This window comes from Thunnus maccoyii, chromosome 10, assembly GCF_910596095.1.
Source record: "Thunnus maccoyii chromosome 10, fThuMac1.1, whole genome shotgun sequence".
Lineage (NCBI taxonomy): Eukaryota > Metazoa > Chordata > Actinopteri > Scombriformes > Scombridae > Thunnus > Thunnus maccoyii.
In genome coordinates this window covers 26,577,496-26,604,926 of record NC_056542.1, presented here as the reverse complement: position 1 = coordinate 26,604,926, position 27,431 = coordinate 26,577,496, and the positions used below count along the sequence as shown (strand labels likewise).

The following is a 27,431-nucleotide window of genomic DNA, read 5'->3' as shown; positions in this document are numbered from 1 at the left end:
ATGTAGAGGAGTCACTACCTCCATAACAGGGAGAACATTCCCTCCCCCTCATTTCCCAACCTTCCCATCTCAAATGATCTATTAAACTGTGTGTGTGCATGAACACAACTGTATATGTGCGAGAGTAAAAAAAAGATATATTAGTGGATATGGAGAGATATGTGTTGACCCAAAGAGGAAAGAAATGTCAGTGTCCTTTGAAATTTCTCAATGAAAGTTCATCCAATATCCCATTTTTAGTGTTCTGACTTTGAGGAATCTTAGATATTTTTTCACATTTATCCCATTTAAGTGTTGCTGACTTTTCACAAGCCGTTCTCAGGTCTTATTTCTAAGTTTAAAATTTGGAATGTCTTAAATCCAGTCACTGCAGGTGTTATTTTCACCACACAATGACAGGTGTTTGGCCTTCTCCTGAGACTGCCACTGTAGAATTTCAGAATAGGAGTTGGAAAGGCATGTCTGATCTTTAAAAAAAGCTGTTTTGCCAACAACCTTTTCTCTATTCAAGTGCTCAAATTGGTCTTGAATTTAATTCCATTCCGTGTCCGAATTTTAGAAATGGTGTGATGGTGCCACAGCAGACTATGCTGGTTCTACCTTCCCACCATAAACCCCAACTACTTTTCACAGATGCAATTTGAAATGAATCAGACAAATTAGGATAAAAATTCTGTGAATGCTGACAGCGTATTTGCTGTTTCACATACTCCTGTAGTAATTGAAGTACCATCTGTTCCAGCGTGGCTGGAATTAATAGAAACGTCTGTGTTCTCATGTGAAGGAGCACTCTGTTGCGGAGAGACAAGAACTTTTTGATAGCTGGAGTAATTTTATTCACATTGAATACTATCCAGATCCTTCTGGAAGCCAGAGCAAGTGGAAGCATTTCCACTGTGTTGCCAATGAGACTTAAATAGACTTAGAGGTTATTACATTCAAAGTGAGTGATACTGGAAATACCCCTTCACACATGATCTGATGCGGGGTGATGTGTATTAACAGGTAATGATGTGTGCTAGTGTGTATGTATGTATGAGTGTGTCGGTCTATTTCTTGGTCAGCCCTGTCCGGACACTGAAATGCAATGAGTTTATTGCTGGTCAGTGGTATTCAGGGCAACTGGAGCCGGTGTGACAGTCACCACACTGACCAGGAATGTCACAGCAGGTCACCCCACACAGCTGACGGGGGGAATGTGCCCAACGTGCACACACGCACACAAACACACCAAGATTTTACATTAGGTTTCCCACTAATCTTTCCACATGCACACACACACACCCTTGGAGACAACAAACATGCCACAAGGAATAACTTGTTACATTCTACCCTTTTAGCAGGTCACGTAATCTCGTTTGGTCTAAGATACCAGAAGATGAAGGAGTAAAGCTTGTTAACAATTCCAAATACCTTTCACAATCATTCTCTTCTGCTTTGACAGAAGATGCAGCTAGTTAAAAACTGCCCTAAATGGCATTGCTGGCTTCACGGATTCCCCAAAAATGGTTACACAAACCGGTGTTACATAAAAGGCATGTTTTGTTTCATAGATAAAACAAACTCCTGAGATGATAGACTGCTGCTAAACTAAACAGGGCCTCCTGTGCGTTCATGCGTCCATTGACCACTGGGTCTCTAAGGGGTGTGGTAGCTCTCCCTCAAACCAGAGGTCAAACAGCAAACTCTGGAAAAAAGTGCCTGTTTGTTTTCTTATCTCAAATCATTGCTAATTCTGCCCTTCCTGTAATACTGAAGCTGCACTTTGACATAGTTGTTGTGTCAGGAAATATAGCACTGTGAGGCTGCAGCAACCTTTCATCTGGTCAAGGTTGTCCCTGAAATGTTTGAATAGTTCATATGCATGGGATGAGCCCGGTTTGTAATATTTTACCTTTCTCTCATGAAGTTGTTACAGCTATTATCACAGTCAAGGCAGGACTCGTTGATGTGTTGCAGAGCCATGAAAGCTTACACGGCAGGGTGGAATGCCATGACCTCCGGTATCCATCATTCATCTTCAGCCTTTACATTCATACCCTGAATTCACAGCTGAAGGCCAGGAGTGATGGTCATGAATATGATATGGCAATACAATTACTCAGTTAGTTCAAGTATGTACTGTGCATAGAGTTGGGCCAAGGCCAATGTTTCATCTTAAAAAACAATGCAGTGTGTTAAATTTAGGCAGATGGGAGTTTTTAATAACCTAAAGATATGTATAGTGAGCTATAAATAATTCTTAAGTGTACAAGTGACCACAAGTGTTTATGCAATATACAGTTTACAGAATGCATCAAAGGAAGACATTAAAGTAGGAAATGTATGAAATGTCTGAAATATGTAGGATATTGTCAATAGAAGGACACTGATGAGGCAAATCCAGGTAAAAGCCGTGACCCTTGGTCTTGAACAATGACAATGTGCCATGATTTTCCACAGAGAGATAGAAGGCCTCAAAGTTTTCTAAATCATACTCAGAGAGATTTAAGTGATCTGAAATGTTGTTGGTGTCCAAACTAGTACTTCATTTTACTTGCAGTAGGAGGCAGTAAGCTTCAAGAGTCAGCGGTGGAATAGAGACAACAAGTGGTGTCAATTTTAGGAAGTCATAAAGTTCTCTGGAAGAATCAATGTAAATCTGTCACACATCTAGAACAAGTCTCACCATCCATCTTGGGAATGGAGCATAGCGGCTAGTATAGCCAGAGTGGCGCCTCCAGCAGAAACTCCCTGACATGCATAGTGGAGACAGAAAAAGATGATGAGGTACTCAGGGAGTGTGGGAGAGGAAGTGGACAGACAGAGTGCTGAAACAAAACAGAAAGAATAAGAGATTATAAACAGAAATTAAGAGGAGGAAAAGGTAGAGCATGAGTGAGAGGAAGGGTTCTGTCCTTCCCTCACTTAGCATTGACTGGGTATGTGGTTGATTTCACATTAAGCTGCAGTTTGTTTAGAAGGAACATGTGTAAGGTGAGACAGGAGGCCTGTTACGGTGTGCCTCAGGACTCCTGCTGGAACGGTGTCATGTTTGGCCTCCTGAACTGCTGTTTCTTCCAAATCACTGCCACAATACTGAGACATACAGTACAAGACAAACTGTACTGTACTGTTTATGTCAGGAAAACACTGCTTTCCATTGATAAAAAAAAGGCGGACAAACAAAAAACAAGATAAAGTGTCCTATGAAGGTTATGGGCCACCATCAGCCTCCAGAACAAGCTCAGTGCTACTTTACTACTACTACTACTACTATTACTACTACTACTACTACTACTAATAATAATAATAATACTTTATCATACACTCTCCAAGTCTCTTGAATTCTACTGGGGGGATGAACACCTTTCCTTTATAAAATATTTCTACATTTGGTGTTAGATGATGGTGATGGAGAGATCTTTAAAATCTCCCATACGTGTTCAGTTTGGATGGGATCTATTGACTGTGAAGGCCATATCATACGATTTACATCAATTTTCACACCTCTGTTGCCCTGTATGGAAGCATCTGTATTTTTCTTTTAGGGATACAATTTTGGTCTGTTGGTTGGTCGATGGGTCCACTACTTTGATCCATACTGAAATATCTCAATAACTACTGCATAGATTGACATGGAATTTGGTGCAGACATTCATGGTGCCCATAGGATGAATCCTACTGACAGTGGTGATCTCCTGACTTTTCCTCTGGCACCACCAAGAGGTTAATAGTTCTGAGTGAAATGTCTTGACAGTTATAGAATGATTGCAATAATATCAGAAATGCAACGATTAGTCTATTATTCGATTAGTCTATTGACAGAAAGTTATTTCGCAACTATTTTGATAAAGAAATAATCATTTTTGCAGCTTCTCAAACCCAGTGGCATGGTGTGACTTTTCCACTAGGTGGGGCTACGGCCCTGCGTAGCTCTGTGTATTTTGGCCATGAGCATGCGCTGTACAATGTAGCAGGGAGCCAGCTGTTGTTGGCTAACGGTTAGGCAAGCAGTTTCTGAAAGTATCTTTTGGTGGCCACTTAGCAACTGCTTTCACTTTATAATTATCACAACAGTACCACAATGAACTGTGTACGTTGAACCATTTCAGATATTTTTCTTTTAAGCTCCATTGGCATAGTTTACTCAGATGAAAAATTTAATGGGGAATCAACATCACATGTTGCAAGACAAATGCTCATGAGGCATGTCTCATCTGGTTTTGTGCCCACAAACATGAAGTGTCTGCTCACTACCTAATTGTGACATCTGCCTTGTTGATCATACAACATTAAATACTACAAGTGCTGTGCTTCATGGGTAAAATTTGACTGATTTGAATGGTGATGTTGGCACACAACAGTGTCACACTTTTCCATCCAACCATTGGGTTTGTTTTACACACATGCTGCCAGCTCCATGTACTTTCCCTAAGGGCCCACAGCAGGCATCGCTTGGCAAAGTGTTTCCAGCCTTATGTGAACATCCAGCTTAATGCTCCCTGGAGGTTTCTGCTGTTTTCTGGTTTCTGATCATGGGAAGTATGTTCCATTTTTTAAGCATGTGTTTTACTAAGTGTGCCATACGTAATTGATGAATTTTCCTGTTAAACTACTCTAACATTTATCAGTGCTCTTTTAGGGTACAGTGATTTGAATAAAACATTCTTAAACATTTAGTTTTCATATATTGTTCATGATCTTTCTTCAGTCTACATATAGCTCCTAAAAGATCACAATATTTAGTTTGCTGTCAACACTCCGTACTCCTTATGCTGCTTGAGCTTATTTGGGCTTTACAGGGAAAGCACAGCCCCTAGTGGATCATTGTTATCATAACAACAGATCTGACAATCAAAGAAGCAGAGGAATGGACTTTTTAGGAAAAACACATGGGATAAAAAGTGATCTCAAGAACATTAATAGCAGGTGCTGAAAATATGATATTTCCTTGCAGATACCTTTGAGGTCAGTTTTATTCTAAGATCATCTTTTAATCAAAGTTTGGATTAGCCTCCGCTCTATTGGTAGCTGGTGGTTGACTCTAGAGTTGAAATGATAGCATCTCATGCAGTGATGATCTTGGTCGAGCTCCAAACAACAGACTCTGAGTTAAAGCCAGTGAGTCAGAGCGTGGGTGGGGGACCTTCGGGCCTGAGCTTACTCCCTGTCCACTGCTCTTCACATAAAACATACCCTCTTTCTCTCCCTTCTGCATAATAGGATGTGACTCGGAGCAGAACCTTCCAGTGTCCGCCTTGTTGTCGTAATTTATCCAGTCTTTCCAAATCTTGAAACGGGAGGCTCTTTATAGGGAACAACCTCGCACAACTTGAAGGCTCCCATGGGACCTGGTCTTAGGTCTTCAAGGGTGGAGCATGGAAACCTGGAGGGGTAATTCGCTACATGCCTTGTCCTTTCTCTATCTCAATCCCCAGAATTCCTCACCAGGCTTTGCATATAGCATTACAGCAGGGAAATCAGCTCCCTGTAGATGTCTTAACAGCTGCATGCTGTTTGCTTATCAACATGGAAAACAAAAAAAAAATCTAATAGTTTTTGGACACACTCTTCTCCAACTCTGTTTCCACATGGAACTGTAAAATCCAGCAGATAAATAATCATTTAATAAACTATAAAATGGTTTGCCTAAGAACAATGTAAACTTGACTTTAAGTCAAGCAAAATATTAAAATAAAGATAGCACTCGAGCTGTGGATACCCTGGCTTGTGAAGAGAATCTTTCAAAAACACTGATATGGTTTCTCTGCCCACAGTGGTGCTTTGTCTCCACAATACACCACATCCCTGATTGACAGGATGTGATCTGCTGTATTCAGTCCATTGGCTTAACTATTTTATCACTCACTAACACAGAGACTGTCTCTCTTGGTGGGGAAGCTGGTGTCCTGCTGACTGCTGCCCAGGGCTCTAAGCCGGTACATTGGGCCGGAGATTTGAGTGGCTGGGTGACCTCAGACAGAAGGAATGTTTTGTCTGGATGTCCACAGCAGGGCTACCAGCCTGATGTAGACAGAGCAGGAGGGCAATGAACAGCTGAGCTGAGAGCAAGCAGGACTATGAAACACTCTTAGGTGATGTTTGTCATTCACAGAAAAAGTTCTGCAAGGGATTTTTGGTTGATGTAGTTTTTTTGTACAGAACAGTAAACCCTTAGAGAGAAAACCAAAAAACCTTACAGAGAGAAACTGGCAAAATTGGTCTAATTGGAAATGTTGACCTTTTAGAAAGCCTTGTATTTGCCAGTTTATATCCTTTCATACGATCATTCTTGCTTTTGTTGCCAAGAGTCAAGGCATGCAAGCTACAGTAGTAAACTCTGATGTATGGTAGTGTATGGTAGTAGGCCCCATCCCTAAATCGTTAACACAGAACTTAAAGCTGCTAATAAAGCAGCTTCAAACCAGCTTCATCCATCTGCCTAAAAAGGAGAAATAAGCAAAGGTTTGTGAAGGAGAGGAAGTTTGTATTTTGTTGCTTTACAGCACAAAATGGGCGGTCTGTGCGATAGAGTTTGATTAAGTTTTAGATAAGCACTAGTGACTCAACTATTATTCAACCCATGGCTGAGATTTCTGACTGTTAAAAGTGACTCTCTGACCACTATTTTGGTACTAGATCAAAAGAATTTTAAAATACGCCTTCAAGTTAGGAGGAACATTTTACTGGAATATTCAGGGAACTGTACGCTGTAAGTTAGAAATCCAATATCATCAGACATTTAGAGGAAGCAACATCATTGATCACTTTATGACTCCTTATAGTTTTTAACAGCAGGATAAAGGTTTTATGTAGAACCATGTGAGCATGGTGCTATAGGTTTATAAAATGCTCTGACAAACCTAGTTGAGTGTGAAAGTAGATTCTTTACCTTTGAAATATAAATATGTTTTGACAATAAATAAATACTGTAAGTTACTCAAGAGTGAATGCATCTTTTGAATGCGTCTCATGGTCTTCATTAACAGATGTGCAGTTGTCACAAATGGTTATATATGTTGTTTTTTATTTTATTTTAAGGTACAGTAGTTTCATTTTTTGGAGTGGAGTGTGAGCCCAGTATTAGTTATTTCAACATGGTTAAACTAGTTTCAACTCTGCAAACCACACACACAAAACTTTCTTTCTATTACTCTAACATCCGAAAAAGGTAATGAAGTGAAGAACAGGCAGGATTGGAGCAGGAGAAGTAAGCTCGCTGGTATGCTCTATGTTAAAGTCATCTCGGTGCAGCAAAAGGTGGCAAAAGGGGTTGAGAGAAGATTTCCTTAGCAGACCTTAACAAATAAACCTCAACAATTTATAGGCTGGTCAGCTGCTAATAAACTCTTGTGCAGATTGGCAGGATCCTGCTATAAGTCTGCTCTGGACTAACAAACTGCACAGACGCAAATAACTCCAGCTCATCCTGGGCTAGCATGACAAAAGCCCTGCTCCTCATAACCCTCATTCCTCCCCAAGACCCAGTTATGAAACTCTGCTAGTGCTTTAAAGACGCCTGTAACCTTGAACTGCTGAGGAGTTAGTGTTTGACATTGTGCGCTGTGTTTGTTGCAGTATGTAACTAAATGAGCAGCTGCAGGCCTATGGTTTGTTTTACATCACAGCAAAACATTTGAAAAAGAATGCAAGAGGACAGTGTCTGCACAATCCAAATGTCAGGCGCAGGGCAAAAGTTCAATAAGGATGTAAGAAAAATATGCAATATATTGAACGTTAGGCTGCCAAGTCGGCTGAACCAAGACCAGGTACTCTTTATATAATGACAATATACTGTATCTATATATCCTCTTCATGCCTTTTACACATTGTGTAATAGTGTAAGAGTTAGACTGATCTTGAGAAATATTAACAAAATCTGCCACCAAACCTCCTTCTGGCTCTGCATCAGACACAGCTTACTCACAGGTTTTTATTGCATCCAGTTATTAAGTCCTACTATTAGATTTCCAGTCCTGCCTTCAAGTGAGGAAAATACTCCTGCAATTAGAGGCATTATCTGTGATTGAATATCAAGCTGCAGGCCATGTATTAGTGCACATGGTGTTGGCAAAACTGCTAAGACTCAACCAATTCAGTTAATTACCTAACAAATAAACATGAGGCATGTCAGCAAATAAAGCACTCAAACACATATTGCTCATTTCCTCATTATCCGCATTATCATATTCATTTGATAAGTAAGCAATTTCCTCCTTTCAGTTGACTTAATGATTAATTAGATTTATATTCTGACTAAACACACTGTAGCTAAGCTTACCAGCTGTTGAGTACAGGTGTAGCATCACATGGAGGTGTTTGTATCCAAATCTGTCTGCTATGTTTTTAATATTTTACTAATTTGCTTTCTACACGGTGTTCATTTTGGCAACGATTTTGTTTGTAGTTTTAGTTTTTTGGCCACAATGTAATGTTTTAGTCACAATTTAGTTTTTGTTGAGGTCATTGTCAGAAAGTTTCAGTCTAATTTTTTGTCATGGATTTTAAATTTGTGTGTCTTTGAAGCATTCTGAGGCAGCAGCTGTTGCCACCTTTGATGCTGTCATTAACTGTGGTTACATGTGTTGTTCTATTGTATAGATATGTGTTGTCTATTCTAACGTTTGTGAAAAAGGCACTGTTTAATTGTGTATATTAGACTGAAATAGTTCACACACACACACACACACACACACACACACACACACACACAATGTCCACGTTACTCTGCTCTTCTGTAATATGACTGACTCTGCTTAATACAGTTGTCATTACCAAACTCTGGATATTCGAACAGAGCAAATCACCCACTATTGTTCTTGCTCACCTAGCATTATTGCAACTAACTGTGCTCTCCATTATAGAGCAGAGGCTTCGGTTACTCGTTCATTAAACTACTGATCACTATCTGTGTTCGGGACATACAAACTGTTCCTTTAGCAAATGTGGGGGTAAAGATTTAGATGGTTTACAGGCTGCAGTCATTTCTTCACTCATTCCTATTGATAGCCTGAGATAGCTGATTGAAAGTAATGTTAACGTTACTACCACTTCCGCAGCCCTTGATAAAGTAACATTAACGTTAGCTTACCTTTCTATGAATGTTGTGCTGGCCTGTTTGTCTATCAGGTGTGTCTCAGCTATTTTGTTGAATTTTCAGTGGGACTGTGGATGAATTCAGCCTATAAATCTGTTGCTATATTAACATTATATTATTATACACACTACTGAAGACTTCTAGCTAGCAGAGGATAAGTTTTACAACTGGAGCATATAATGCGTGGTTCTGCAGATACATGCAAGTTTCTGAATAAGACTAAATGTCCACTTGTCTGTCTTTCGTATTATCATTTATTTTTCATTCTTTGACAAAGATTTTGTAATGCATTTCATTATAGTTTTATTTTTCTAAGATTTTATATAGTTTTAGTCTTGCTTTTGTCATGGGAAAAATGTTTAACTAATATTTTTCATAATAGTTTTCATTGATGAAATTAACACTGTTTCAATATAATTCATAAATGAGCCATTTCTGTTTGCCTTAGAAACCATCCTGCTTTTTTGAACAACTAATTCACATTGAAAACTCTACGACATTATGAGTACTGTCCTTTGTTAATAACTAATTTAGTAAAAACATCCTTCTGTGGGACTGTCTGGCCATCCTTAATGGAACATGTCACGATGCCAGGAGTCGGGCATCGAAAGAGAAATGGGCACAGGTCCAGAAGGCTACTTGTGTCAGCCAAAACAAGCAGTCGAACACTTACACACACAAAACACACAGCTGGATCCATCTGTAAGCTTGCATGTGTGTATCATTTTGTTGTACAAGTCTGGTACAGAATAGATACAAATTTGCAAGAAGTACTCAGACAGCTGCCACAGGCGCTTGCAAGCAATGCACACTTCAAATACACTCAGAAACACTCACGCATATCCACACATGACTGAATTCTCCTTGACAGTACAGAACAGCGAGACTTTCATTTTCCCCACTGCCAAAAATGTGTCAGTCACTTCCTCCAGACGTCCTTTATTACATACAAGAGGCCAGACAAAAGCTCAATCAAATAATAGCTCTGCAACAAGGCTGCCTGCTGTCTGAGCTGAGACTGAGGCTAACTGATTATTAGCGGATGGACTGATTTGCCATCATTTATTTTGTTAGATTTTGATTTGTTACAGACTAATCCATTTCCCGTGGCTTTGACCGCAGCCCATGCTACTGGATATAAGCAGGGCTCCCTCAGTTGATGAAGCCCGAGGTTGATGTGAATGCTCTCAGCCCAGTACAAAGGAAGTGCTTTATTGACTGAGGATACTTGTGGATTTGTTCACATTAGAGACCGACAGTATGTTGACAGAGCCGAGTTTGCCTCTCATTAGAGTTTCATTCTTGCATCCAAAGCTTTTCAACGTATTTTAAGACTCAATTCGTGTTTTGAGTACATCACATTCAAGGTCTATAACCACAGTAGAATTGTACTCTGGACTACAGCCCTGCAGATAAATGTGTTTTTGTCTCAGGGTCTCTCATCCAAGGAGATTTTTAGTTGTATGGTGTAGTTCTACATTTTCACATTGAGTACAATAATTTGGCAGATTTCAAAGAAATAATAGCTGCTATGAATGAGATTACTTTTTGTTGTTAATTTTTCCCCCATGAACTATTCAAGGAGTCACAGTTTATCTAAGCACTGCAATCTTTCTTACATTTTTAGCATGCCTGCAGATATGAAATTGTGAAACCACTTATTATTTCTTTGCCTCAGGCTTGTATCACAGTGGGCAACAGAGTTTATGTTGTAAAGGGACTTTAGGATTTTCATTTGCTCTTTATTGAACTGGCATGTCTGAAATGCCTGTGGAGGTAACCTTCATATTCAGGCTGCTGCTCCCGCTGCTGCTTGTATCCACAGTTGTACTCAAAGTTGTCTCAATTTCACATTTCTCTAGTCCAGTACAGTTGCTAACTGGTTAAGATAAAGTCTCCTGCTAAGCTGGTTGTTCAAACATGATTGAAAGTCATTCATTAGTTATTTAGCTGAGTTACAAAGTGACAAAATGCTCTTAAAGCTGCACTAATCAATATTTTTATGTTAATAATGGATCAAATGACTATGTGTTTTGAGAAAAGGTTGCCTGTAAAGACAAACCTGCAGAGAATTGTCACCCAACTCTGCAGTTCTCATCAGCTCTTCTCAGCTTTTCAGTCCATATTCTTTTGGTTTTTGGGCCTGTAATTTCAGTTTCATTAACCTTGTTCCCAACCTTATCTGTTTTCAGCAAAAAAAACCCTGACATGCTACTGGCCTCACCAAACAGCAGACAGACAAAGCTAGCAAGAAGCTGCTGAACATAGTGGAGCATTTCACTGCCAAAGAGCCAGATACAGTACTTCACTTGGAGAGGGTGGAAGCCAAAACAGAGCTAAAAGGACACTTAATATTGGATTCATATTAATCAGGTGGCCTGAAACACAACCTCATATGAATGTAAATGTTTCTCTGTGTCTGATGGTTGTGTAAATGTAAAAAAAAACATTTGCTTGAAAACACATTAACTTTATATGGTGATAATATGTCAATGTTGTGTCAATTGATGCAGCTTTAGATATGAATCAGTTGCAAATAATAATGTTTGTTATTTTACTGATGACTAAACAAGACACTTTTGAGTCTTTATATATTTACAATCACACAATAATTTAATTCACTTTATGCTATTTATAAATACATTTTTTTAATACAATGTATTGTATACCAATCCAGTAGTTATACCTGACTATTAGCTTATTATCTTTTGTAAGGTACTATAGCTGCAATGTGTCAAAATCAGGTACTATTACAGAAAAACTGTTGTCCCTCAGTCATAATGTGCCAAGATGCTCACAACTGGTAAATGTATAATTAGCGCTAAGCTAGTTTGGTTAGGATTTAGAGAGAGATTTGTTGTATCTCCCCATATGTTTGTGGTTGGTCTGCGTTAGCAGCAGGCTCATCCTGGGAATTACTGCCAGTATCTGGGTGTGGTGCTGGGCGCGCGCGCGTGCACACACACACACTCACACACACACACACACACACACACACACACACACACACACATATTTATTTGTTTTTTTCTGTCCTCTGGACCCTATGGTGATGAAGATAATAGTTGAAAAATGGACATGCATCCACCCTTGGGTTTCTATTTATCTGTATCCTCTACAAACACTTCCTAATGTCATTTTCACATGAATGATTGACAGGTAATCCACTCCATATCCTGATTGGCTGGTTTGTGGCAAAGCAGGTAGCAGTGTGACTCGGTGATTGGCTGGGCTCGCGGTGCAGTGACTGATTGAAAAGCCAGTTTTAGGTGAAAGAGGAGGTGGAGGAAGAAGAGGAGGGGACGAGGGAGGAGCTTTGCACCGTGCAGATGCCTGCACACGAAGAATGTTTGTGAGTGTGCATGTGTGCGCGTGTGTGTAAGAGAATGTAAATGAGTGTGTGTGCACATGGTGTAGCACAGAAACCAAAACAGAGGAGAGCCCCAGTCAGCAGATCTGCAGTGGCAAACAGAAGAGGACAGTGGCCAAAGAGAGACAGAAAAGACTTCAGACAAGGGAATCTACTCAGACAAGACATACATTTTGTCATCTCTTCAGCAATACAGGAACGAGGCAAAACTACTGAAACTCCCACATCAACATTTACAACGCTCATTGTCATCATTCTTCACAAGGAGGCCAAAAAGTGACAATGGACAACTCCAGGTCCATCCAAAATGAGATTAATTCTCTAAAAGGTATTTCCATATTTTGATATTGATTAGCAGCATTAAAGACGTCTGTATTTGTCTGTGGAACATAGATGTACATAGCATTACCAGGCAGAGCAGCAAAGAATGAGGGGGACATTTTGTTGTGTTATTGTGTCTTTATAGGAAGGCAGACAGGGAGGGGTGCAGGCATTGTTTGAGAAGCAGCGGAAGCTCATAATATCCCCCTGTTCAGACACTTTTAACTCAGCTTTCACAATGGTTTAGGTAGAGAGGGACGACGAACTAAAGGTTAGAAGGATCTCCTCTTGCCTGTGTTTGACCGGTGTGTTTGATATATGTCTCCTACCTTTGAGCTGTTGACACTGAAAATTGTGTCACTGTGTCCCTGCCTGTTTAAAAAGATCAACACTGAAGGAGTAATGCATGCTGGTATTTGAGTGATGAGCACTCAGACCTCACATTTGCCATGCAAAACCCACCATGCAAACTCGGAACAGCGTGCCCCACCTAGAATTAGTGGCAAAATTTGTATTTACTGAAACAGACAGCTTTATGTTTACTCATTTGTAACTGTGTCAGCACATATGTGACAGGCAGTGACATATCCCTTGATTATTACATACAAAACAAGAAATGAAAGACATAAAAAAACCACAAACTTTCACTTAGTAGACTGTCACTTTTGCGCTTTATGTTAGCAAAAACTTTCCCTTTTGAACCAGTTGGCATCATTTGTATTGTCTAGAGATGTACTGATACCGATCCAGATAGCGGATATTCAATACTGACTCAGATAGCTGGATCGGGTATCGGTGACAATGGGCAGATCTGATATTGGATAAAATTATTTTAATAAAGAACAATGCAGTAAAATTATATCTATGTTTTTATTTGTTACATTGATTTACAAAGTGAGGAAAGCAATGTTTAAGTCAAGTCTGACGTTGCCTTACACATAAAGGAATGATCCTAGTCTCTTCCACACAGTGAGGCATATGGCTTATTAATTAAACACTGGTATCGGATCAGTACTCGGCATCGGCCAATACCCAAAGCCCAGGTATAGGCATCCGGACTGAAAAAGTTGGATTGGTGCATCCCCAGTATTGTCCTTCTTTTTCATTACTGCAACTGTGGTTACTTCTTTACATCATGTGACCTGTCAGGAGTTACCTCTCAGAACCAGTTATGCGCACATGCTGCTCTGGTTTCTGTTGTCAATGAATGATGAGTGACATGTCTCCAACAGTGCAGTAAACTGTAAATGGCGTTTTGCTTGACGATAAACACAGTGTTTGTTGAGTGTCATGCGTGTAACCTATATGTGGTGATAGACGTATTTCTTAGCAGTCTTTAAACAGTATGGGCATACATACCTAGATTACACAAGCAAGCAAGCAGCAGACAATCGGCAAGTCGAGTTTATTGTATCACATACAGTGTCTCATAAGGCTTTATGGCTTTATAGAAGTTCTACATCCAGATTAAAAGATAGGTTCACAATTATTCCAAGTCTGTCTTAAAACAGGTAGCCACTGTTAGCCAGGAGGATAGAGGTGGTCATAGAGATAAATGAACACTGTGCTGACTTAACACACAGACCCCAGCCAACACCCAGCAACTTGTTTTTCCAAGGAAGTGTGCTCAAGCATGATGTTGATATTGAATTAAAGAATTAATGAATTACGGAACACTTGGAGAAGCCAGATGGGATTTATGATAAAAACATTGGACATGATCTCAGGTTTATCAGTGTCCCAAAATAAATCTTTATGTAATTTTGGCTGACACTTGAGTTCTCTCTGTAGAAGGTGTGTGTGAGTCTTCACGCAGTCACACTAATACAAAACTGTTTATTGGATCTCACCACAGTGCAAAAGTTAGACAAGGACCTCAGAGACTTATGTGGAGCAGCTTAGTGTTTGATGTTCATTCACCAGATGTTTTAACCTACAGTGTCATGCTACTGGAAACATAGTGTGATACTCTTAGTAGTAGTAGTTGTAGTGCAGATCCATGCATGTGTGCCTGTGTGTCACTGCTTTGCACAAAACAGGCCTGTTGATGTGTAGTATCATTAGATAAGTAAGTGCAAAAAGAGGGTATGATTCCAGGAAGCTGTCAGATGTTCAGCGTGTGTAATTAATGTGATCTCTCCAGTAGTCTCTCTCTTTCTGCCTCTGTGTGTCTTTCCATCTCTTCCTCAGATCGATTTCAGTCTCAGTTGCACTTCCTGAGGGGAGATCTGCAGCCATATAAAATCCCTGTGGGCGTTCCCTGTTTTACCTCATGACAGATATCCACAGACATTTAATGTGCATTAGGATGAGACCTATAGCATCCTGCTGTAACCTGACAACTGTTCTGTGGCAAATACAGTTTAACAGCTGGCTTATGTAGAGGGGAGAAAAAACACAGCCTTTCTGTATTCATCTCCATCCTCTGTGTTCTGTCATGGGTCTGGACTTCATGTATATTGTTACTGAAAGGCTCTGATCTTGCAGGCATTTGATCTTTGAATTAACCTCTGAGTTAATGCTATAAACTGTGTGTTTAAGGACTAGATGTAAATCTAACGTGTTACAATGGCAAGTTTGTTTTATTTATTATGAATAATATCTTTGGTGCTAAATCCTCTTTTTGTCCCGCACTGCTCCATCAGTGACTCGTCTATTCACGTGGCCGTACTGTGATGATTTTCGTCTTTGAGATTATATAGGCTGCATTCTTTTCTTTGTCTGTTCATGCATGGTTACTGCTCTAGTCTATAGCATTGAACACAAAGTAGTACACAAAAGAATGTGAACACAGTTAGTGAAGGGAGCATAATTAAAATATAACAATCAGGTATGATAAATAAAATGAAAATAAATAAAAACATGCAAAAAAACTTTGCAGAATATTATTTATTACAATAGACAGAGAAAAACATCCCATACCAATGACTGAGGCAAAAATCATATCTCCTATGCTCAATGTGTGACAGTACTGTACGGTTATGCAACTACTTTTTGTCACATACTGAAGAGGACAGTGTGTAGGGCTAGTGTGTCATTCCAGCATATTTGGGAAAAATATTCAGTCAGACTGTTATTTAAGAGTCTGCAAACCATCCTGCTAACACAGTGTAGTGTAAGCTCAGGACATTTGTTCAGAGAAGAAATATTAATTTTATTATACTCTGTGCTACAGGGGATTTCACCTCCTTTCCCCTGTGTTAATAACAATATTATCTTTATAGTATCCGTATCAAGCCATGGCATGTTGTCAACCACTCATTCATGCATGCTACACACACAACTACTTACTGTGCACACACCTTCCTAATCAGAGTGAGAGGGAATTCCCTGACCTAGGTATTTTGGGAGTTCCTACTCACACAGACCTCTGCCTGTCTTCCTGCCTTCATTTCCCTGTCTCTGTGCCACAGCCAAAGAATTTCAGCCACTGACCTGCCTGACAGGCTGTGTCCCCATTTCCTACTTGTGCAGCACATTTACGCAGACTCGGTTTCCTTCTGTCGAACTTTTCTGTACCTCTGTTTCCCGACTAGGACAGCCAGTGCCAAAGGTGACATTCTGCACTATTTTTCATGTCTGGTGTGATTTAAGGTAAATAGAGATAGGAAGCCCAGGACATAATTGTGTCATAGCGTGATGAGCAAGTGTCAAACATAATTGCGCTGGAGTATTTTCCAGCCTTCTTCTGGTTGTCTACCTCAAATCACTGAGAGATGACCAGGTTTGGATTTGTCACATCATCCTGAAATTGCTGTTGAGGTTTCTTTGGGTTTTCTGCCCACTCTTTAAACCACATACAGTAAAGGAAAGATGTGTGAAAGAGATTTGGTAGAGAGCAGGTGTTATCACTGGTCATATTATTTTCCCATAATCACATGTTGTGTTGTGTCAGCTTTTACAGGTCTGGGTGAATACTCTTTGAAGTGTCCGCGCTGCCGTCATGGTGCATTCATGTGAAACGATGAGCAGTGCCAGTAACAAACTGGCTGGTCACATTATCACCAGTTTGCTGATTACAGAGAACAGTGTTTGCATTCAGGACGGTTTCAGGCCTGTGTTTGCTGCCAGACATGAGGAGGCGCCACAGCATGGGATGATGATGAATGTATGCTCATTTCACAACAGAGTGAGAGGTAGTATGTCTTGTGAGTGTGTGTGTTTACTTTGCACTGTGGCACTTCATAGCGGTGTGACCGGTGTGTGCTCATATGTGTGAGGACACATGTGTGAGAGACACAGAAAGATGTGCATGTGGTTTGTGTCTATGTCTGATGTGGACATATCTTTGTGTTTATGTACATGTTTGTTCAGATTTTCTAGCCCTGCAGTGTTATTTTCCAGCTAGTCATTGCTAAGCTTTGCCCTACTTCTTATCTTATCAGACACACTAAATAGTAGGTTCAGGATGGAAGCTCATTGGCTGCAGCTCACAATTGTTTTATTGACATATATCACCCGATTTGACTATTATTAGCCTATTGAATAGGCATTATCATTACACATATGTCCCAAATATATGGGCTAGTAGAGCCTACTAAACCTACTAGTAGGTTCAGGAGGCTGTTATCACCCTTTATTTCAGTGAGTCAGTGTTGGTGGATCCCAGTATATGCAGAAGGCCTGTTATCAGGCATGTGCTGTCATGAGACTGTCAAGTTTCTTTCTGTGAGAACAAAAAAAAAAAGAAGACTGACATTCCTTTTATTCCCAGTGGAAAATGCAATATTTTAAGATAGATTCAGCATTAAAATGCATTATGATAACGTTTCTAGGAAGAAATGTGCATTTTATTTTAATAATCTTCGTTCAGTGACTGTATATGATGTTTAGTTTGTTAGTTTTTACGAAGATTCTTTTACAGAGATTCTTTCAGGTCTTTCTATCGTTGCTATGGTGGTTGCTAGGGACGCTGCTGTCGCTGAAACCACGTAGCTACATGTTTGAATCATTGTCTTCGCATCGTGTCTGAACTGTCATGTTATCCCCCCTTCACACACAACAGAGATAGTGGGGTTTGGATTTGGATAGCTGTGTTAGTGGCCAACCGGCGGCAATATGAAATGGAATGAAGCCCACCCACGGCAGACAACCCAAAACAGGAGTCAAGCGCACCAAGTCCACCCACAACACAATCCCCTTCCCTGACCCTAACCTGCCTTTGCACTAAATTGCATCAAATCTTGTACCATGGCCATGTAAACGGGATGAACACGGGGTTGTCAAACTGGACCATCCCTCATTTAATCCCTGCACTTGTCACTTGCATATATTTCATCACACACTACAATTATATTTCTTAATTGTACCTTTTATATACAGCATAGCTAGAAAATAAGTGTATTTTCCATATTTCGGCTAAAGTATGTTTACACTAAACTTGACATTATTTTAAGCTACCCGCAGCACCATCTGGTGGTGAAAGCATGTTTCGCCTGCTTCCACAAGGATTCTCTTGTTAGATTAGATTATTAGATTAAACAGCTTTATTAATCCCCAGTGTGGAAACTCATTTGCCACCAAATCAGCTCATACAGACAATAAACAATATAGACTTTGCATTCAAAGTGCACAACAAATAAATAACACCATAAAAAGCCATTAGAGACATGATCAACAGCTGAAAGGTTTTCATTAAAAAATCTGACCGATGGTGGAACAAAACACCTTCTGAGTAGGACACTGGGGCATCACTAGTCTCTCACTGAATGAGCTTCTGAGTCTGTTAAAAACACTGTGTAAAGGATGGTAAATGTTATACCTGCTTAGCATCAGCATGTTAGCGTTGACTTGGGATTTAACTTTCTTGACTTGGCTCACACTTGACTCAGGACTTCATAGCCAAGACTAGAATTACAGAGCTTGTGGCATGCAAAACAGTGACTTTGTCCCACATCTACTAATCAGCAGTCAAAAGGAGTTCAATTTACAAATAATAAGACAGAGAAAATCCTTATATTGCTAACAACCAAATATGTAACAAGCAAATACTTGATATTTTATTGGATAATTTACTGACATAATTGAAGATAATTGAACATAACATGATAAAATATTATGCATATAATATGGATTTTCTGTCTAATAACAAATCAACTAACTCTATTAGTTTCAGATGTACAGTACTGTGCAAAAGTTTTAGGCACCCTAGATGTTTAGATTCTTATCCATTATGCAATACCATCAGGGAGGTGTCTGATCGGTCCGAAATTTATTAATGACATGGCAATGACCCCAAGCATACAGATAGAGTCATACATAACTATTTTTAGCAACAAAAAGAATGATAAGTCCTGCAACAGATGGTATGGTATGGCCTCCACGGAGCCCTGATCTCAACATCATGGAGTCAATCTGAGATTACATGAAGAAGCACCTGAGATGGCCTAAATAATAAATCCACAGAAGGACATTCTTTTTCCAGGGTGGTTACAACAACCTACCTGCAAGTTACTATGAAAAACTGTGTTAAAGTGTACGGAGGAGAACTGCTGCTGTTTTAAAGGCAAAGCTGCTCACAGCAAATATTGATTTCATTGAGGTTTCTGCTGTTTACTCAACTTTGTAAGTTAATTGATAAATTATGTCAAATTACATACCATCACATTTAAAGCAATGTAAAAAAAGGACACATTTTGGAGGTGATGTAGCCTTCAGTCTTTGACCCATTCCACCTTCTACCATTACCAGAATATAATGAACTATATGATCTACTACTATTATAAGCTTTAACATGATGGCAGAACAGTGCCCTCCCTCGTTTTGTGCTGTAATTATTTCAAATCTGAACTAGTGACACATAACTGCAAGTTAAAGGCCAGTAGAGGTGGCCAGATCTCTCACCAGTGGTAAATAAACTAATGTCTCTGAATGAATATGGTAATGATTAATTGATGTGAAATTAACAAGGCTCGAGCAAAAACTTTAAGATTAATACACAACTTTTCCACAAAACTTTGCAGTTTAATTTTTCTTTGATTTCACCCATTTAGTTTTACAGCCGGCAGCCTTGCATTGTCAGATACTGAAATCTATTGTTTGGCTTCTCTTTCTTTACTAGGAATTGTTTCTTGTAAGTGCTACGTTATTGTCTTACGTCTTGGAGCTTGCCGATAGAATTGAAGGAACAGGGAGCACAAAGACAGGAAGGAAAGATTTCTGAAGACTCAGAGAGTTGTAGCTGCTTAAATGGAAACTGTTGATATGACATAAAACGTGTGACTTACCTCATCACAGCTGCACTACTGTGCAGTTGTACTGCTTTGTGTTTGAAATAGATATGTTTGCTTGTTCAGTATTACAGTAACCTGGATAAAATCAATGTAATTCAACTTGGCTGCGGTTCTAAAGTAAGACATGTTGTTACTCTAACCACAAACATTTGGTCTTTGATCAGCGACAGCCGGCTGCCAAAAAAGGTAACAAACTGTTTGACAAAAGCTGCATGTCAGAGGATTGGAATGAGAATCTGGTTAATTAAAGCTTGGATGAGAATAAGATAAGAATTTGGGAGGGAAGTTCATGGATCCTCCACAGTTTGGCAAGGAAATACTGCTTTTGGACTTTGAACTTAAAGGAATGATCAGCATTAAGCCCTTGAACACAAAGTGTGTGGATAAGTCATTGTACAGATCTGATGTTTGTTTTTCTCCTATCTGCATCTATGCATGGGAAAATAAAACCAGTGTTCAATTTTCCCACAGTTGGCTGGTAGCAGAGACTGAGGACTCAACGGCAGCTTCTTAAAGCAGATGTTAGATTGGACAGGAAGTGACTCACTGACTGCCAGGAGCAGTAACTTGATGATCTCTGTTTATTTATTTGAATGCCTTTATCAAAAATAGTGCAGAGTCAACAAATGACTCAAACTATAATAGGCCACATTTCCAACCACCAACAAATGACTCATATGTTGTGATTACATATGGATCGCTTGCTACAATTAAACAGTAATTCTAATTTGAATTGTGTGAGTTTTTTGTGAATAATGATCTTCCTTAGCTGATAAGAAACTTCCTTAAGATAATGAACACAGAGTACATCGATCAGTTAAGACAAGTAAACAGTTTAAGAATCATGATGTTAAAATATTCCATCAAATCTTGAGGACTTAATTACTTACATCAATTACTACATTTTCTACAGGAACTGTAGCAGTAATTAGTTTGATAATGGAATAATCATTTTAGTCATTTGCTTCCAGCCTGTCAAATTTGAGGATTTGATCCTTTTTCTTTGTCATGTGTGATTTTAAACTGAATATATTTAGGTTTTGAGTCGGTGGGTGAAATTAAAAAAATCCCACTCAGCAAAACAGTGACTGAAAATCACCATCTCCAACCCCACCAAACACTAAAAACAAGCTACAGCAATGCAGTTAAATCAGACTGAGGTTTTAACTCCTCTGTTCCACTGCCATTGACAGAGAAGGATTTCCACTATTAGTCTAACAGAAAGTCTGACCTTTTAGATATTTACAAGTCTCCTGTGTGAGCACATCTTTCAGTAGGCAGGAGAGGAAAGTCTTACTGTGATCAAACTGTTGAGGTCAATTGGCTTCTGTGTGGTCTGTTCTGTGTGGTCCATTTGAGATGTCAGGACAGGGCAGGACAATGGATTGTGTGACTCCTGTTATTGTTGACTTACGGAATATCTCCTCCATCTTTTCCTCCTATTTTAACTTGTATCCTACCATGAGGGAGTTACATCAAATTCCTCTGCTGTTTAGTATCTGTCAGGTTCTGTGTAGCATGTTGCAGCTGTGGTACGACAACACTGAATCAACCACTCAGAACCACTCCTACCAAGAAATAAACTCTTCATTCTGATGTAGTTTGTCATTTGTGGAAAAAAACACTGTTTACATTTCTCTAACCTGGCTCATCAGTTCTCTCTAACCTCCACGCATCTGGTTTCACACCCTTCTCCAGAATCCCTTAAGCAATTTGTACACAATTCAGGACATTCCAGTGACAGAGTTATCCCTATATCCCCTCTAGGAAATGCATCATGGGTAGTTTCCCCACTGTTTTGTTGAGCTATTTTTGGTGATGGTGAGGCCCAGGGGAAAGACCTCACAGTATAGTTAGGTTGATCCTCAGCTGTGATTTGAATTAGTGTCCCCCTCATGGCAAACATGACCAGACAGAGGTCAAATTGAAAGGAACAGTCTTTCCTGCACTATCCGCTTCCTCGTATTGAGTGTTTCTGGTAAAGAGGTGGAAACTTTGCGTGTGTATGTGTGAGCTCTTTGCTTTGAGCGTGTGTTTCCATCAGACACACAAAGACAAGTGGTGTAGATAATTGTTTTCATGAATCATGATCTCAAATAAAACCAGTGAGTCAATTGTGGTTGCACAGGAGGCACAATGCTGTATGAATGTGTTGGTATCAAAAAAGTAATTTCTTGAATATATAATACTACAATTAGAATAGCTATTTAAAAACTATGCTGTATAAGTATAGATTATTCAGTTGTGATTACATGTATATCAGTTCATTTCTTTATTTTTGTTAAAATATCCAATTTTCTGTGGATAAAGTTAGTATTTAAATATATTTACATATAGTAAAGTAAATATTAACTGATGTATCTGTAACACTTTAAAAACAAAACTTACAAAGTGCCACATATTTGAAATTTCCTTTCATAAAAAAGCAAATACATATCTATGATTGGATGATTTTATAGGAAGAGGTAAACTATTCCAAAGTGTAGGAGCACAGACAGCAAATGCACAGAATCATCCATTTTAATGAATGAACCTGAGAGACTGGACCTATCAGATAATATGTCTGATCTCAGAAATAATTCTTGAGTGGAAAAAGCATGATTGCATAAGATTTTTCATATGTGAGAAAACACTCACACTAGAATCAAATGCGGCACTGTAGTGTGATGTTAGAGGCTAAAGGTCCCAGATTCAGCTGCTTTGCAGCAAAATCAGGGCTGATATTATGGACCTCTGAAAAATATCCGTACTGGGATAAGTATCAGTTGAAATTATCACAGAAAGGATCAAATATCAGATGTTGGCATAAACATCAATATAGTGAATCCCCAGTGGTATTGCAGTGTTTTGCAGTGTGGATGACAAGATACAAATACAACAACAACAAAATAATAACACTATACACACATGATTGGCTGTCAAAGATAATGCAGTAGAGATCTGAGTGACTGTTCAACAACTGAAACTTTGGCCTTGAGAGCAGGATTAGTAGGACTTACGGAACAAGGAAAGACTTCTTAATTTTACGACTGAACTTTCATGTCCAAATAAAGTCTTAACTGATGATTAAATAGCTGCTATTTGAACAGAGAGATAAAATTCATGTCACTGATATCCAAAAAGTAGTCACTATGACCAAAGCCATGGTTGTCACTTGTACCTGAAGCTTTATACTTGGGCTTCATCTCAAGGAGTCTCTCCTGGCTCCACTTGATGTGTCCAGGCTGGGTTAATGTGTGTGGTGTTATGCTGCAATTTAAGAATGAGTGTTAATCATTAACCGTTTTGCACAGACCAGTTAAACACCTGCTTCACACTCCCGCTTTTACAACACAACGATGCCATATACTGTTGCTAGATGCAGCTATTATTTACACTACATGCAGGAAATAATTCATTGTGCATATTGGGCTTTTAATGGCTTTAATGCATCCGCCTGCTACCAGCTTCAACATTACACGCCTGATTAATTTTAGGAGATCTAGTTAGATGGCCCGATTGCATACATATACTGTATATAACTTGGACACTGTTTCATCTCACAGACACACACACACACACACACACACACACCCTTTTCACAATATATTACACAATCTGTACACACTCATTCCTCTTTCAGAAGTGTTAGCACAAAGCCATATCACTGAGACTACAATATGTGGCACTGGTCCAGAGCCTTTAAAATGCTGCCGCCCCCTGTCTGTGTCTAACTCTGATGTTGCTCTGTCTTTGAACAGAAAAGACTGTTGACTGTCTCCCTCTGATTGTCAGCCAGTCTTTTCATGTCTGCAGAGCAAAAGCAGTTTGACACGCTATCACGATACAGTGGATGAAAATGAAAATGTGAAAGTGTCTTCCCACACAAAGCTGCGTGAAAACCTTGCGTACCCCCTCATGAATACTCTAATGTGTCTGTAATTGTTGAATTAAACATTTCATCTGTCATTCCAGCAGGGTAATGGAGGGCTTGTGTCAGATTGAATTTTATCCTTTCATTCATGCTCTTTGTACGCTCTCAACTTTACACCCTTGTTTGCCTTTGTTGCTCTGAAATTTTAGCTCTTTTTCAAACACTTCAGCGCTGCACACATGCAAACAGATACGCTCACACCTACACATGAACAGAGGTATTATTATGGAGGGCGGCTCTGACCTGTGAAGGAGGACGAGGAGGAGGGGGGGGAGACTCCCATTCTGTTGATCCACACAACGTGACATGCTTGAAACAGAGAGCGGAGAAAGAACTTAGATAACGAAAGAAAGTCAAAGATCTGACGTGACACACTGAGATCAAAAGGGAGAGTGGAGTTAGCTGTGAGGGAAAGCAGTCAGGGAACGTCGCTGCAGTAACCCTTGCTGTTCCAAGGTTCTACTGAAAAATGTTCGGCACGGAGTCCTACTGCTCGACCAAAGGTAAGCAACGCTGTTGTGCATAGCTGCGCAAACCTGCAGCTGAAAGCAGAGAAAGGAGACTGCTAACAAAAGCCAAGAGGTAAAGTGATACAGGTGGAGAGCAGACAGAGGGAGAATTTATGGGCTGTGGATGGGACTGCACATGGGTCAGACTCTAACACAGCAAGTGATCTTTTTCCAAGTTCAATGCAAGTGCAGCACAGACATAACCGCTTATAAATGATCCACTTCCATGTGTGGTTTCAGTGCACTGACAGAGAAATTTCAGCATTTACCTCCGATTGCATAACGCTGCATCAAAGATGGATGAAACCTTAAAAGCTGTAACTCAGTGTGTGAATGGATGCTGACTGAGGCTGTGTGGTCCTGCAGAGATTTACTGTCTTGTCTTAACTAGTGGCTCCCTAATTTGCTAGTTTATGTCTGTTTCAGCAGCTTTTACAGTATGTTACCCTCCCTGTGCTCTGCTGAGTGTGGCATTACTGTGTTGCTGACTGTCTGCAGAGCCCACAGAGGAGGGATTTTTCTCTCACTCAAAGGCCCTTTGCTGTCACACTCTCTAGGATTACCTAAGGAAAAGTTCCCACTGAGCTTCCATCAGGCTGCAGCACGATTCAAAGACCTCCCACAGAGTGAGAAGAAGTGGTGTACTGTGTGTGTCTGTCTGAGTGTGTGGCTGGTTGAGGTTTGTCTGTTTGGCAGTAAAAAGTGTTCCCGACACTGCAGAGGAGAGGGGAAAAAAGCCAAGAGTAGATTTCTAACTTTGTGTTCAATGGTGGATATGTGTGTTAGGTTGTTGCTGTTTTTGAAGAGAGGCAGATTGCGGTCACCACCCTCTAGTGGGCGACTGTTGCAGTGGTACCTAAGCAGGGGCCATGAGACACCTAAGGGTCTCCATCACTGCATAAACTTACTATAACTTACTAAAATTGAAAAACCTTTCATTATTATTTGCTTCCACTCTGATCGCTAATATGAATGCATGCTACAGGTATATGTTTTTTTTTTCATTTTAATGGGATTTTTGTGTAGTATAGTATAGAATTATATATTATTGTATAGTATAGTATAGCTTTTAATCTCATGTCACAGCCTTCATAAGTTGATGGCGATTGCTCTGTGAACGCTTGAAAGCAAACACACTAAGCACAACTCCATCCACTGATAATGACTATGAGATAAGGGTGAAAGCTCTGTGAAAAAAAGTAAGAGGACACATCTGTGAAGATTAATTTGTCAAACTATTATTTTCAAACTTGAGAATTAACTTTTGTACCAAACTTGTGTGTTCTAGCTGTAATTCCTGTTGGTTATAAAAACATTTCACTCACTAAGTCAATTTTATGAGATATAGAAACACATTTCTAGGCAGGAGTCCAATGGGGTATGCCCCACACGAGCAGTCAGACAATCATAAAATCCTTAATTCAAACAAAACTAAAAGGGTTATGGTAAAATTGTAAACACCTATCTCAACCACAGTTTTGTGCAGTTTTCCTGTTGGTTGAAGGATTATTCCCAGATACATTCACTTTAATTTTCACAATCAAATCTGTGCTCCTAAATCTCAGCAATACTTTGCTTTGAAAAGTAAAATTGCTCATCACTGAAACAAAAGCCAAACCTGTGAAAATATGACCCAGAATTATTTAATCATTTAAATTCAGGAAAAGCCAAAATGTTCTATGTTTTACTCCTGGGATGGAATTTTGTTACTTTGGGTTGTGGGTTGATGTAGACCAACTTGGAGTGGTGCTTTACTGTGTCCTTGAGCAGATGTTCTGTTCCAGGCAGACTCTGACCTCTAACAGTGAAAAGAAGCCTTAAAATAAACTAAGTTTATTACATGAGTGAAAGTCATTTTCCTCACACTGGCTGGATGAAGCTCAATGGGACAAATATGTGGCTAGAAGAAGAAGAAAAGTAACTCTTGCTTGACACAATAAAAAAGGAAAAAAAACATGCCATATGCCAAATGTGCCGACTGGGATGTTCCAGAGGAGACTGCTGTTTCCTGATGCCTTCTCTCACATCCTGTTGTTCTGTGTTCAGTATTTATCTGATAGGTTCAAAAGCCTAAACCATGATATGTGACTTCTGGCAGCACTTATCTCATCAGTAACCATTACATCTGCACAACACAACTTTGTACTTTGCTGCACCAAATGGCAGGATGCATTCAAGAGAACTTTTGAAACTTGTCCACTCCCAAATGATCTGTCAGCTATTGTGCTTTTTTCTCCTACTGGCCATAGTTTATGTCTTAAATAATAATAATAATGATATATTAAATAAGGCAGTTGGATTCCTGCTTATTTGGCAGTAACGTCCCTGAAAAGAAGACATAACCATTTGAAAAGAGTGTCAGAATGTGAAGCGTTTGCCTGTCCGGAACATCCATAAAACCCACCTACTAAAAGGTCATCATGATCATAACATAAGAATTTTTATTATGTAAAATATTTATCATAAATATTGATGAAGAAACACTCAAGCAGTGACAGCCAGCTGTTGAAAACCATACCAAACGTTAGACAGGTCCTATTTTAGAGCGGGATATTTCTCGGATCACTGATGTCATAAGGTAGACATTTAACACAGTGTTGGTTACACATGAGAAACACTAGCAGGGCCGATGCTACTTGTATGTAACTCATATACACAGGAAACTGTACTGGTGCTTATGTGGGGTATGTCCTGCACAGTAGCACAGCGTTGTGGGTGGTAAATGTCGGGAGCAGAGTGGAATGACCCTGGTATAAAGGACAGCTGTAAAGTTTGAGCCTGGCATCTGAAATAGTTGTGTTATGAAGAAGTCGGGAACAAGAGGTTTTTTTTGTTTTTTTTTCTTCTGGAGCATAAACATCAGATTCTGTTTAATGTTTACTTTAAGTACATTTCTTATTTAAGCATTGTTAAAAAATACATAATGTTGATGTTTTATACCACTTTATGGGGGTATTCAGAACCAAAATACTTTAATAAAACTTCAGTAATAAATACTTGCTATGCT

At 39.5% G+C, this 27,431-nt stretch overlaps 1 protein-coding gene across 5 annotated transcripts in view; it reads left to right on the top strand.

Moving 5' to 3' along the window:
• The window catches only part of plecb (plectin b), a 128,671-nt gene that overhangs the window by 21,513 nt on the left and 79,727 nt on the right, over positions 1 to 27,431 (top strand). The window contains exon 1 of one of the 5 annotated variants that reach the window (XM_042424037.1): positions 12,440 to 12,777. The exons of 3 other annotated variants lie outside the window; for them this stretch is intronic. In XM_042424037.1, the coding sequence (XP_042279971.1) occupies positions 12,732 to 12,777 (46 nt within the window). In that variant the 5' untranslated portion in view covers positions 12,440 to 12,731. Of the gene's footprint in view, positions 1 to 12,439; positions 12,778 to 24,347; positions 24,419 to 27,431 lie in introns of those variants that run through there. One more of the 5 variants, XM_042424038.1, reaches the window with a different exon arrangement.